The sequence below is a fragment of the Garra rufa genome, chromosome 3, assembly GCF_049309525.1.
Source record: "Garra rufa chromosome 3, GarRuf1.0, whole genome shotgun sequence".
In the NCBI taxonomy this organism is placed as follows: Eukaryota; Metazoa; Chordata; class Actinopteri; order Cypriniformes; family Cyprinidae; genus Garra; species Garra rufa.
This window is the reverse complement of record NC_133363.1, coordinates 15921025-15932185: the sequence shown is the minus strand read 5'-3', so window position 1 is coordinate 15932185 and position 11161 is coordinate 15921025. Positions and strand designations below refer to the sequence as shown.

Sequence of the window (11161 nt, the reverse complement as noted above, 5' to 3'; positions counted from 1 at the left end):
GAGAAAAAAAAAAAAAAGGTTAGAATGAAGTCAAACACGTTTCAGATCAAACTATAGACACTACAGACCTGCACATTGTGCATAATTGTGATTTTTGAGAGAAAGAAAAAAAAGACAAGAAATAATAAATAAACAAAAATAGCACACTGGTCAACGCATGCCTCGAGGTTTAACAGCAATTTTGAGGAGTACAAATATAAAAAGTAACACACTCGTCCAGACAAAATGTGATCCTTTCAGAACATCAGAGAGGTAAAGTACCTTGAAAAACTGCAGGCTGGACAATGTCCTCAAAAGACAGCCAATAGAACGTAAGGAGTTCCCATCTAAAGTTATTAAGGCGAGTCTGCAGTTCCGTTCGCGTCAACTGTCTTGAGTGTTTTTCACATACTCCATCGCTTTCTGAGGATCCGTGAAAAGCTGCTCTGCGTTACCTGGCAGGGTGATTCGAAATCTAGCTGGGTGACGAAAGCCGAATCGAGCTCCTTTAGCATTCCGTAACTTAGGTGTTTGCGCACTTCACCAAACTCCGCTCTTTTCTTGGCCTCGCTAGCTGTAAGATCGAAGGAAGAGAAAGAGGTTTTCCCTTGTAGGTCAGCTTTCCATTTTGGCATGCCGTTTGGAGAATCTGTTCACGAATGTGGTAGAAGTGAACCCTAATAATGAAGGGTCTGGGTGGCTGAGCGGGTCTGGGCTTTGGCTGGAGTGACCTATGAGCTCGGTCGAGTAGCGGCTTCTCTTTCAAGTTTAACAGGTCGCGGAGGAAGTTCGAAACAAATTCCATCGGACGGTTGCCCTCTTCTCCTTCACCGATTCCGATCAGTCTGATGTTATTTCTCCTTGATCTGCTTTCTAGATCCTTGCACTTCAAAGATAGAGCGTTAACCTTGGTTTGAAGTTTGGTCACCGTAGTTTCAAGGCGCACAAGAGTATCACTCGCGGCCGTCGCCGAGTCCTCGACGGCTCTCAGCCGCTCTTATTGCGAGCTAAGCGATTGCTGTATTGTGGTAACAGCCGATGTCAGCTCTTCTTTAACACCGTTTAAGTCTGATTGTAGACCACTAATCGCACTCTCAATCTTAACACAAATGTAATTTTTCATGGATTCAAGCGATTGCTTGAACATTTCAGCCGTGAGTGCTTACCCCTCGTGAGTAGCTCTAGGGTCAGCCGAGCTAACGTTAGCCGTTTTAGCCCGCGTCTCATAACCGCCTCGTTTGCTGCCAGGAGCTGCCATTTTGCACACAGTTTCCACTAACTTTGTACCAGTATGTATTCACGAACCATATCACACTTAAAAAAAACAAATAAAATAAACTTCTGGGTCTGTTTGTTATTTAGTTGAAATTCCACCTGTGAGGAGCTCACTAGAAACGCGTCCTCATCACTTTCGCGCTACAGCGCCCCTACCCCCACCCCCCTACCCCCCCCACAGAGCTAAACTGCCAATCCAAACTGTATCCTAATTGTCAGTTATCTATGACAACAGTGATCCTAATTGTCAGTACAGACAAGATACAGCAGTCAAGCTCGCATTTGCTGATGCTCATCCCATCCATGTCTACATAGTAACATGAAGTCTATAACAGGCATTCATTTTACCACTTATTAATAAACGTATACAGTGCTAGCACAATTATTAGGCACACTGATATTCTGGTTATTTTTTCACAAGCACATTTTACACATTTTAAACCAAATTTATCTTAATAACTATTATCCATTTTGTATTTAATCATTTATAAGAGATATATAATTGTCAATGAAAGCTGGAAGTGAAAACTTACATTCAGGTTTGCATAATTGTTAGGCATGTTTTCTTTTACAGATAAAATGAGCCAAAAAAGAGATTTAACACAGACTGAAAAGTGATGACCATTAAAAAGCATGACCATTAAACAGTGAAATGCTCATTGGGTCAGCAAAAATCAGGTGGAGAAGTCGTTAACTACAAAATAATTAAGAATTAAGGTGAAAAATTTGGTGTGCAACCATCAGGAACTATTTAGTCTCCAGCGCCACCATTTTCCAGAACTGCAACCTACCTGGAGTCTCCAGAAGTGCAATGTGTCAGGTTCTCAGAGACTTTGCTTGGGTAAAAAAAACATGGCCCTCACTTAATAAGAATAACATGCTGAAGTGTTGTGAAATACATGAAGACTTTATAGGCTTTATATACAGATAAGTTGCGAGTGACTCTTGAAGGACCAGCATCACATCCTCATTTCCTTTTATTTTCAGCCTCTCATATAATGAAAAGTTTGTCTTGCAGAGATAGACAAAAATAAACTCCCAAAACTTACTGCCAGATTCTGGAAGATAAAGTTTTGAAAGAGTGGTACAAGAGGATGTGATGCTGGTTCTTCAAGAGTCACTCTCAACTTATCTGTCTATGAAGCATTAAAAAAATCAGTCAAAAGTATTGCATCCTTCTCATGGGCATTTAATAATTTTTGACTTTTCAGTCCGAGTTAAATTTCTTTTTGGCTCATTTTATTTGTATTATGCACACCTGAATATAGGGAGTTTTTCACTTCCAGCCTTCATAAACAATTATATATCACTTATAAATGATTAAATATAAAATTGATAGTAGTTATTAAGATTGATGTGGTTTGGAATTGGTAAAATGTGCATGGGAAAAAATATGACAAGAATGTTTTAAGATGCCTTATAGTTATGCACTGTATAATTTAACATTTATAAAATAATAATGTTATAATATAACACTTATTATGATTACATAATATTTGTCAATAATAGATGATGGTACAGTAGTGGTCTTGACTGAAATGTAAAAAAAAAAAAAAGTGTTTTTATTTTTTTTATTTAAAAAAACTTTATTTTAATTTACAAAAAAGAAAATAAAAACTTTTGTTTAAAAAAATAGTATACTACAACCAGTGTTTAAGTTTTTAAAGCTTGACTGAGAAAATAATTTTGCCTTACCTGAGAGAACCCTCCCAGCACAATTCTATGAGATGGAATACCATTCTTAACTTCTTGATCAATCAGTGCTTTGACTGTGGACAAATTAAAACAAAAGTTTACGCATTTAATCGATTCAGTATTCTGTTATTACTCTTACACTGCAGTTTCATATTATACTTAACTGCTTTCAGCAGCTCTTTTAATTCCAGTTTCATCTTCCTCTGCATCAGGATTGAGACTAATTATGTCAAACCTAAAAGTAACAAACTTTTAATCAGTAAAAAAAATATGTAATAAGTGAAGACATATGTAGGATTATGCTGTAGAAAGCATTTGAAACAGTGTTTAGAACTCACCAGGAAGGCATTGCCATCTTCATGTTGAGGGTGACAGGCATGATTGGTCTTTTATGGTCAATTGCATAAAAAAGAGGGCAAATTAGTAAAAAAAAAAAAAAAAAGAAAAAAAAAAAAATTGTATATGGGCCATTCCTACAGTATATGGCCCCATGGGAAAGTAAAGCATCCACTGGTATGTATACTTCAGAATCTTGGCCTGAGCAGTGACACATACATGTACTTTTTGTGTTCTGTTTTAAGAATTTCACATACTGCTTTTAGCCTGCTGTGTTGCCCTCTATATATAGGTCACTGTGAGTAAAATTCCTTATCTTATTTCCTGGATTAAATATTGTCAAAAGTTATCAATCAAGGCTTCCGAGGCTAACCGAAGAAAATACTGTCTCATGCATGAAATCTTATTGATTGACAGTAAAATGCACCTGGAATTCATTGACTGATTACTATTAAATTAAATAAATATTATTATATTACTATTAATTCTTTAAATCTTTAATAATAAAAGGATTAGGTTTGGGCTATTCTCTCTCTCTCTCTCTCTCTCACATACAGTATCTCACATTTCAGCAACCATTTTAGCATATCTTCTTAAAGGACAATACAATTGAAATGAAACTTGGATATATTTTAGAGTAGTCAATGTGAAGCTTGTATAGCAGTACAGATTTAGTGTCCCCTGAAAATTACTCAACATATAGCCATTATTGTCAAAATAGCTGGCAATAAAAAAATTGCTCACAAAAGTGAGTACACCCTAAGTGAACTTGTCCAAAGTGTCAATATTTTACATTTACATTACATTTACATTTATTCATTTAGCCGACGCTTTTATCCAAAGCGACTTACAATTGGGAATACAACAAGTGATTCATCCTAAGGAGGCAGATCAACATAGGAAGTGCTCAAAAATACCATATATCAGGCGTTGTTAGAAGAGTGCAGGCTAGAAGGAGAAGATCAAGAAAGAGAGGAAAAACAGGCTAGAAGGGAGGATCAAGAAGAGAGGAGAATTTTTTTTTTTTTTTTAATTGAGTTACATAGTGTCGAAAAAGATGGGTTTTCAGCAGTCGTTTGAAAGCTGTTAAGGAGTCTGCATTCCGGATAGGGGTGGGAAGATCATTCCACCAGGCAGGGACATTGAACGAGAATGTTCTGGACAGTGATTTAATACCTCTCTGTGGTGGTACAATGAGGCGTCTTTCACTAGAGGATCTCAGTCTTCTGGAAGGCTGAGAGATATTTTGTGTTAGCACCATTGTTATCTGCCACTGCCTTAATCATCCTAGGTATGGGATTGACCAGAGCTGCACATGTTGTTGCTCAGATCCTCTTCCACTCCTCTATAATGACATCACAGAGCTGTTGGATGTTAGACGTATGGTGCTTCTCCACCTTCCGCTTGAGGATGCCCCACAGGTGCTTAATAGGGATCAGGTCTGGAGACATACTTGGCCACCCCATCACCTTCAGCTTCCTCAGCAAGGCAGTTGTAATCTTGGTGGGGTGTTTGGGGTCATTATATCATGTTGGAAAATCACCGTTCAGCCTCGTTTCTGGAGGGAAGGCATCATGTTCTGTTTCAGAATGTACAGTACATAATGAAATCCATGTTTCCCTCAATAAACTGCAGCTCCCCAGTACCAGCAGCACTCATGCAGCCCCAGACCATGATGCTACCACCACCATGTTTGACTGTAGGCAAGACGTAATTTTCTTGGTACTCCTCACCAAGGCATCGTCACACATGCTGGACACCATCTGAGCCTTCTTAGTCTTAGTCTTATCAGACCACAGCACATGGTTCCAGTAATTTATGCTCTTGGACAGGTTGTTTTCAGCAAACTGTTTGCGGGCTTTCTTGTGAGCCAGCTTCAGATGAGGCTTCCTTCATGGACAACAACCATGCAAACCAACTTGTTGCAGTGTGCAGCGTTTGGTCTGAGGACTGACAAGCTGACCTTCTACTTCTGCAACCTTTAAAGAAATGCTGGCAGCACTCATGCATCTACTTTTTGAAGCCAGGTTCTGCACCTGATGCACAGAAAGAGTACTCAACTTCGTTGCAAGCCCTGTTCCGAATGGAACCCATCTTGGAAAACCTCTGTATGACCCTGACCACCGTAGTGTAACTCGGTTTTAGGGTGTTACTGATCCTCTAATAGCCTTGGCCATCTTTGTGGAGTGCAACAATACTAATTCTCAAATCCTCAGAGTTCTTTGCCATGAGGTGCCATGTTGAACTTCCAGTTGTCAGTATGACAGAATTATACTTAAAGCACCAAATTTGAAATGCTCTAATACAAGATACAAAAGTTATTTTCAGAGGACAGTTATTTTCAGAGGACAGTAAATCTATACTGCTATACAAGCAGCAAATTGACTACTCTAAAATATATCCAAGTTTAATTTATAGTATTGTCCCTTGGGAAGCTATACTAAAATGGTTGCTGAAACGTGAGGTACTGTATATTATTATTATTATTATCATTTTAATCAGCTTTTCTTGGCAAGGAGTATGGGTTGTATTTGGTTGTACATTGCATTAGGTAAGACACAATTTAGTTTAAACAACTTGTAAATTAATTTGTAATTTTGTATTTTTTTTTTTCTTTTGATTTGATGTTTTCAGGCTCGAGAAAATGAATAAACAGCTTGAATATTCGATTTCCACATGTTGGTATGCATTAAACTGATTGGTCAACAAAAGATCAGCCTTTACCGCTTTTAGTCCTTTCACAGTTCCATGCAACGACAGAATATTAGTCCTCTGCTATACTGCCCTACAAAGCAAAAAAGCAGTAACTGCATTTTTGGTCAAAATGAGTTATCATTTTCATGACATTCAAGACATCCTTTGTTATGTGACAAAATATCTTATCTCAAATGTGTGTGATTTCGCGGCATCCTCACGGGACGGTTTTAACATTGGATAACAGGCTGGATGACAGGATAACTTTAAAGTCATTTTTCTCAGTTCTGCACTCAGCGTAGTTACTGCCTTTTTGCTTTGTAGGGCAGTATACTGCCCTCCAAAGGCAAAGTGCAGTAACTACACCAACACTGAAACTGCCAGCTAGTCAAACATGTTGACACTCTTGTTTCTCTGGGACAAAATTGAACCAGGAGACTTTGCCACAAGACAAAACAGTTGTCACACAGTCCATTTTAAGCCTTAAAGGTGCCATAGAATAGAAAACTGAATTTACCTTGGCATAGTTAAATAATAACGTTCAGTATATGGACATGACATACCATGGGTCTCAAACACCATTGTTTCCTCCTTCTTATATAAATCTAGTATTTGCAAAAGACCACCGAAAAATAGGTCAATTCCAACATAACAGGTCTGTTACGCAACTTCCCCGAGATTGTTAATAGTTACGCCTCCAACATTTGCATCGCCCAATCATCGGTAACATCAGCACCTCAGTTAAACAAGGCGAGTCACTCAAGGGACACGGTTAGCTTAATGCTAGCAGTAGCCTGTTACATTGCTATACATAGGATTTCACTTACCACATAAACAGAGAGATGCCTGCACTGATGATGGTGAATGATGGAGAAATAACTGCGTTGATGATGGCGAATGATTTACAGATCTGGAGAATCACTGACGAGCTGCTCAACTTGTGTGGTAAGAAGCACTCCCTCTGCATTGTAACTTTACACAGAGCACATGCATCACAGTAATCAGACTAATATATCCAAGATTCAAAACGGCAGATTCAACAAACCACATATTAAAAGCGGCTAGAGCTCCTAATTAAATATATATTTTTATCCATGTGCGAGCTATTGAGCTCTGTGAAACAGCCAATCAGAGCAGAGCTCATTAATATTCATGAAGCTTCCAAATAACAGAGCATTTCATTCTGGGGCAAATCATAGGGTTGTAAATGGACCTGTAAAACCATTTCTGGAGATTTTTTGCCCTTTCCTATGCCATATACCTTCTATGTAGACATCAGAGAACAATTTAAAAATATTGTATAAATGCATTCTATGGCACCTATAACTCAATTTTGACCAAATGCGTAGTTACTGCGCTTTGCCTTTGGAGGGCAGTATAGTTGGACGAACTCCTGAAGTGTTTATTGCAAATAAACTCTGTCTCATCAAATAACTGGACTAAGAGTGCTTTGACACACACCATACTAGGCAGAGCCTATAAAGGGCTTTCTTCTGTATAAGCAATATTTGGCAACCACCAGAGAAAAATTAGCTTATTATTTCAGAAATATTAATGTACCTCGCATCTGCACCCACATTACTCATCAGCCTACTATGGCACACACTGCTGTGTGACAAAGCTTCGTGACCCACTAGACAGCAGGGAGATACATTGACATTGTAGCAAAGTGCAGAGCAGTATCAATTTGAGCAAATACACAGCAGTCTTTTTTTTTTTTTGGACAATACACTACTTTTTGGATGAAGGTGAAATATGATAGATATTAAAGTATTTAAATCACATTCTTTTTTATCAATCCACGTTTACTACCCAAGCACATCTATTGATTTAGGTGTTATTGATTGCTGTTATTGTTACTTTGTAAATGTTCCATAATATGATCAATGATGTATAATATAAATGGCAGCAACTGCCTAAAAAGATAAAATGACAAAATGAATGGCTGAGAACTGATTCTTATTTTCTGATTTTCTGATTTTTTTGCAATATAATTTATTATTTTGACTTCAGCTTCATTCCTTGTTCAGGAAACTTGATATATTGCCCAATGTAAATGTTGTAAATGTACTGCTGCGTATTTACACTTAAATCAATACTGGTCTGTGCAATGCTACAATATAAAGCATCCACTCCGTACTGTCCAGTTGGTCAGACAGCTGACTATATACAGCAGAGGACTAAAAAGTAAAAAATTTAAAATAAATAAACCATTTTCTAATTTTTCTATTTTTAATATTAAATCGAAAAATAAATGAACACAATGTATAAGACCATGCCTACATGGTCAAATTAAATGTCAAAATGTCACTATATTGGAACTGTGCATTAGGTTTTAAAGTGACAGCAGCCTACTATACCTGCTGCAGTTTGTGCGAAATCAAACAACAAAAGAAAAGGAGTAAATCACTTAATGCTCCTGACTGAATAAGTAGCTTTAATAAGGATTAATGTTACAAATAAAGCACAAAGATGTCATCTAGTGGCCACTGGTGTATGCGTTAAGAGTGACAGAGAAATGTGTACATTATAAACAGTTGCAAGATTGTTCAAGATGTCCCATACGAGAGCAGTCTGTCATATTTGAACTGATTTTAAGGTAGGCTACAGTTCAGTTTTATTGATATTAAATCATCCGTGGGCCCTTATAATCGTCACCACCTTTCACCCCACTAGCGACAGCCCTGCTTTGTGTGTGATTACTTTATTTTTTACTTTACTGTGTTTTTTAAGTTGATTTGTTTACTTAGCGTGACATTTAACATGTCCAATATGCATTGAATTAGAAATAAACTATGTTAGTGAACAATTATGGTGAATAGAACTATTCCCCTGCTCATCTGATCACATATATGCTACAAGAAATAACCAATTAATCAGAGTGTTTGCTGCACACATTGCTATCTCTGTAATCTGCTTAGGATCATGATGCTTTTGGGAAACACAGCTCAGAAAAAAATTATCAGATGACAGAAAAGCATAATATGGATTCAAAAGTTCTATTTATTTCACAATAAACAAAATGAAATTGTAATAGTTTGTGCAATTATAGTTTGGACCAAAAAAATACTAGGTGAGTTTACATCGGTGTATGATATCAAAGTACCACAAGAGCGATTAAAGAACAGACGGCAGATGTCATTTACCAATCAATGTCTTTGGCTGTAGAATCAGCAGTTTCCAAACAGCTTGTGCCATGTAGTAAATGATGTGATTGCATGTAAAGTTTTGTAACATCAGTTTTGTAACTGAACTAGACATAATGTCTAGGTTTTTTTTTTTTTTTATGTTTGTTGTTTTTTTTTATCTTACTTACCAGAACTTTTTAAATTGTAGTGTATTTTTAATGTTAATAAAATATATACATTTTATTTTTTACCATCATGTGTCACAGAATCACTAAAGACTATTAATGGCTGCTGAAAAAAAATGCAAATAAAATAATAAATAAATCCATACTCCTATTTGGTACAATAACACTTAGTCAGACTAACGCAATTCTAATATCATATAATGACATTTACAATCTTTAATAATTCCAGCAACTTTTTGTATCTTTTGAATCATTTCAACTAATAACTTTTAAATTAAGTTGAAAATACTGCTTGGTAAATTAATAAAGTCTGGGTTCTTTTTATATGCCATTGATATTTTAAGTAGCACATAATATTCCAATATTAAAATAAGATGAGTCTAATTTTGATTTAATGAGTTAAGCATATTACAATAAAGGAATAATCACACAGGCAAATATCAAGTCACAACAAGGTATAGCATAACAGGAATGGCCAGTCGCCTATAGCGTACACACCAGTGTGCTTTCTTTAAAGATAGATAAAAAAATATTCAGTACATACGCATGAGGGCAAATGTACTTGACATAAGGTGTCCTGATCCCAGCCATAGCTTCAGCCCATCCATGTCTGAAGAAAGGTAGGGTAATAGTGGGCAAAAACTTCACAATGGCTTATCACAACTTCATTCATGCCATATAATCATGATACATTTACCCGGTGTCTCCCAGGCCATGGAGGAATATCACCTGGAGATAAAAAAAAAACACAACATGCAATATATTTTAATAAATAATAATAATAATAATAATAATATTATTATATATATAATTCAAAATAAGAGGAATGTTGCCGTTATTGATAGCGCTGTGCTTGTGTTTATGAACTTACCGCGGCCGTGGCTCTACAAGCGGCGGGCACAATTGCTGGCAGGGGCGCTGACATGATATTACCGCACATAAAAGTACCTAAAGTTTTGGATTTAATAACAGAAAGCTAAGATATGGTAGCTCAACAGCTCACATCAATGGTTATAATTTGGTCAAAACGTTTCGCTTTATGACCCATGTCAAACAAGTACTAGGCTTAAGGTCAGATTCTTCTCTTATGCCGTAACCTGTACAGCAAATCCGAATAGCTGTTCCTGGAACGGCATTAATGAATAACCACAACAAACATTCGACACGAGAAGTCCCACCCTACAGCACTGCAAAACACAATCCAATTGGTAAATGCTGTCTTTTTCTTCTTCTACTTCTTTTGTGCTTTATGGAGGTTGGCAAACTATCTTTAAATTCATTTCCGCCACATACTGGAATGGAGTGAGAAAGAAAATAAAAGAAGAGGAGGAAAACAACAACCCTGAATCCTTATAACCAAATCTGTATCTCGCAAATAACAGAATGTCATTCACCCATAACTGTTTCTGCGCATTAATATAATATTTAACGTTATACAAATTATATTAAGGGTAAGTGCATGGTGTAGAGTGGATATGAATATGAATATTAAGCTTGATATGTTGTATATATGTATATATGTATATGTATATTAAGCCTACTTTGGCTCCGTCTCTTAATTATTTAACTTTAGAAGATCGTTTTAATTTTATTATTATTTTTTTTTTTTACTTATTAGAGGTGCCGAACGCCACACAGCAAATTTTGGCATTGCACCAAGCAAAATCAGTCGTGATTATTGACTTATGTGAAATCAAGCGCCTAAGGCAAAGCTTATAAAAATGCCTAAAATGGACTTTGCCTAAGGTCTGCGCGCGTTAATTCGAATTGCTTGTTTTGAAGTATTGGCACAACACCGGTGTTCTGAAATATTCGGTGTCTGAGATTTTCTGTGACTCTGGGCGGAGCTAACATGAATATTCATGAGTT

At 36.7% G+C, this 11161-nt stretch overlaps 1 protein-coding gene across 1 annotated transcript; it reads right to left on the bottom strand.

The window, feature by feature from the left end:
• Nucleotides 1–502: 502 nt before the first annotated feature.
• On the bottom strand, nucleotides 503–10463 carry lypla1 (lysophospholipase 1). The gene is made up of 7 exons (XM_073836567.1): nucleotides 10164–10463; nucleotides 9990–10021; nucleotides 9837–9902; nucleotides 3288–3335; nucleotides 3114–3184; nucleotides 2950–3023; nucleotides 503–865 (listed from the first exon to the last, which is right to left on the bottom strand). The coding sequence occupies exons 1-7, from the start codon at nucleotides 10230–10232 to the stop codon at nucleotides 503–505; spliced, it is 723 nt and encodes a 240-aa protein (XP_073692668.1). The 5' UTR covers nucleotides 10233–10463.
• Between the last annotated feature and the right edge of the window lie 698 nt (nucleotides 10464–11161).

Bases quoted from the DNA above. Each gene is read 5' to 3' on its own strand.
- lypla1 (XM_073836567.1), bottom strand. From the start codon at position 10,232: ATGTGCGGTAATATCATGTCAGCGCCCCTGCCAGCAATTGTGCCCGCC. The intron at 10,022-10,163 runs GTAAGTTCATAA...TTTTATCTCCAG, and splicing joins CTTGTAGAGCCACGGCCGCG to GTGATATTCCTCCATGGCCT. The intron at 3,024-3,113 runs GTTAAGTATAAT...ATTTGTCCACAG, and splicing joins TAAAAGAGCTGCTGAAAGCA to TCAAAGCACTGATTGATCAA.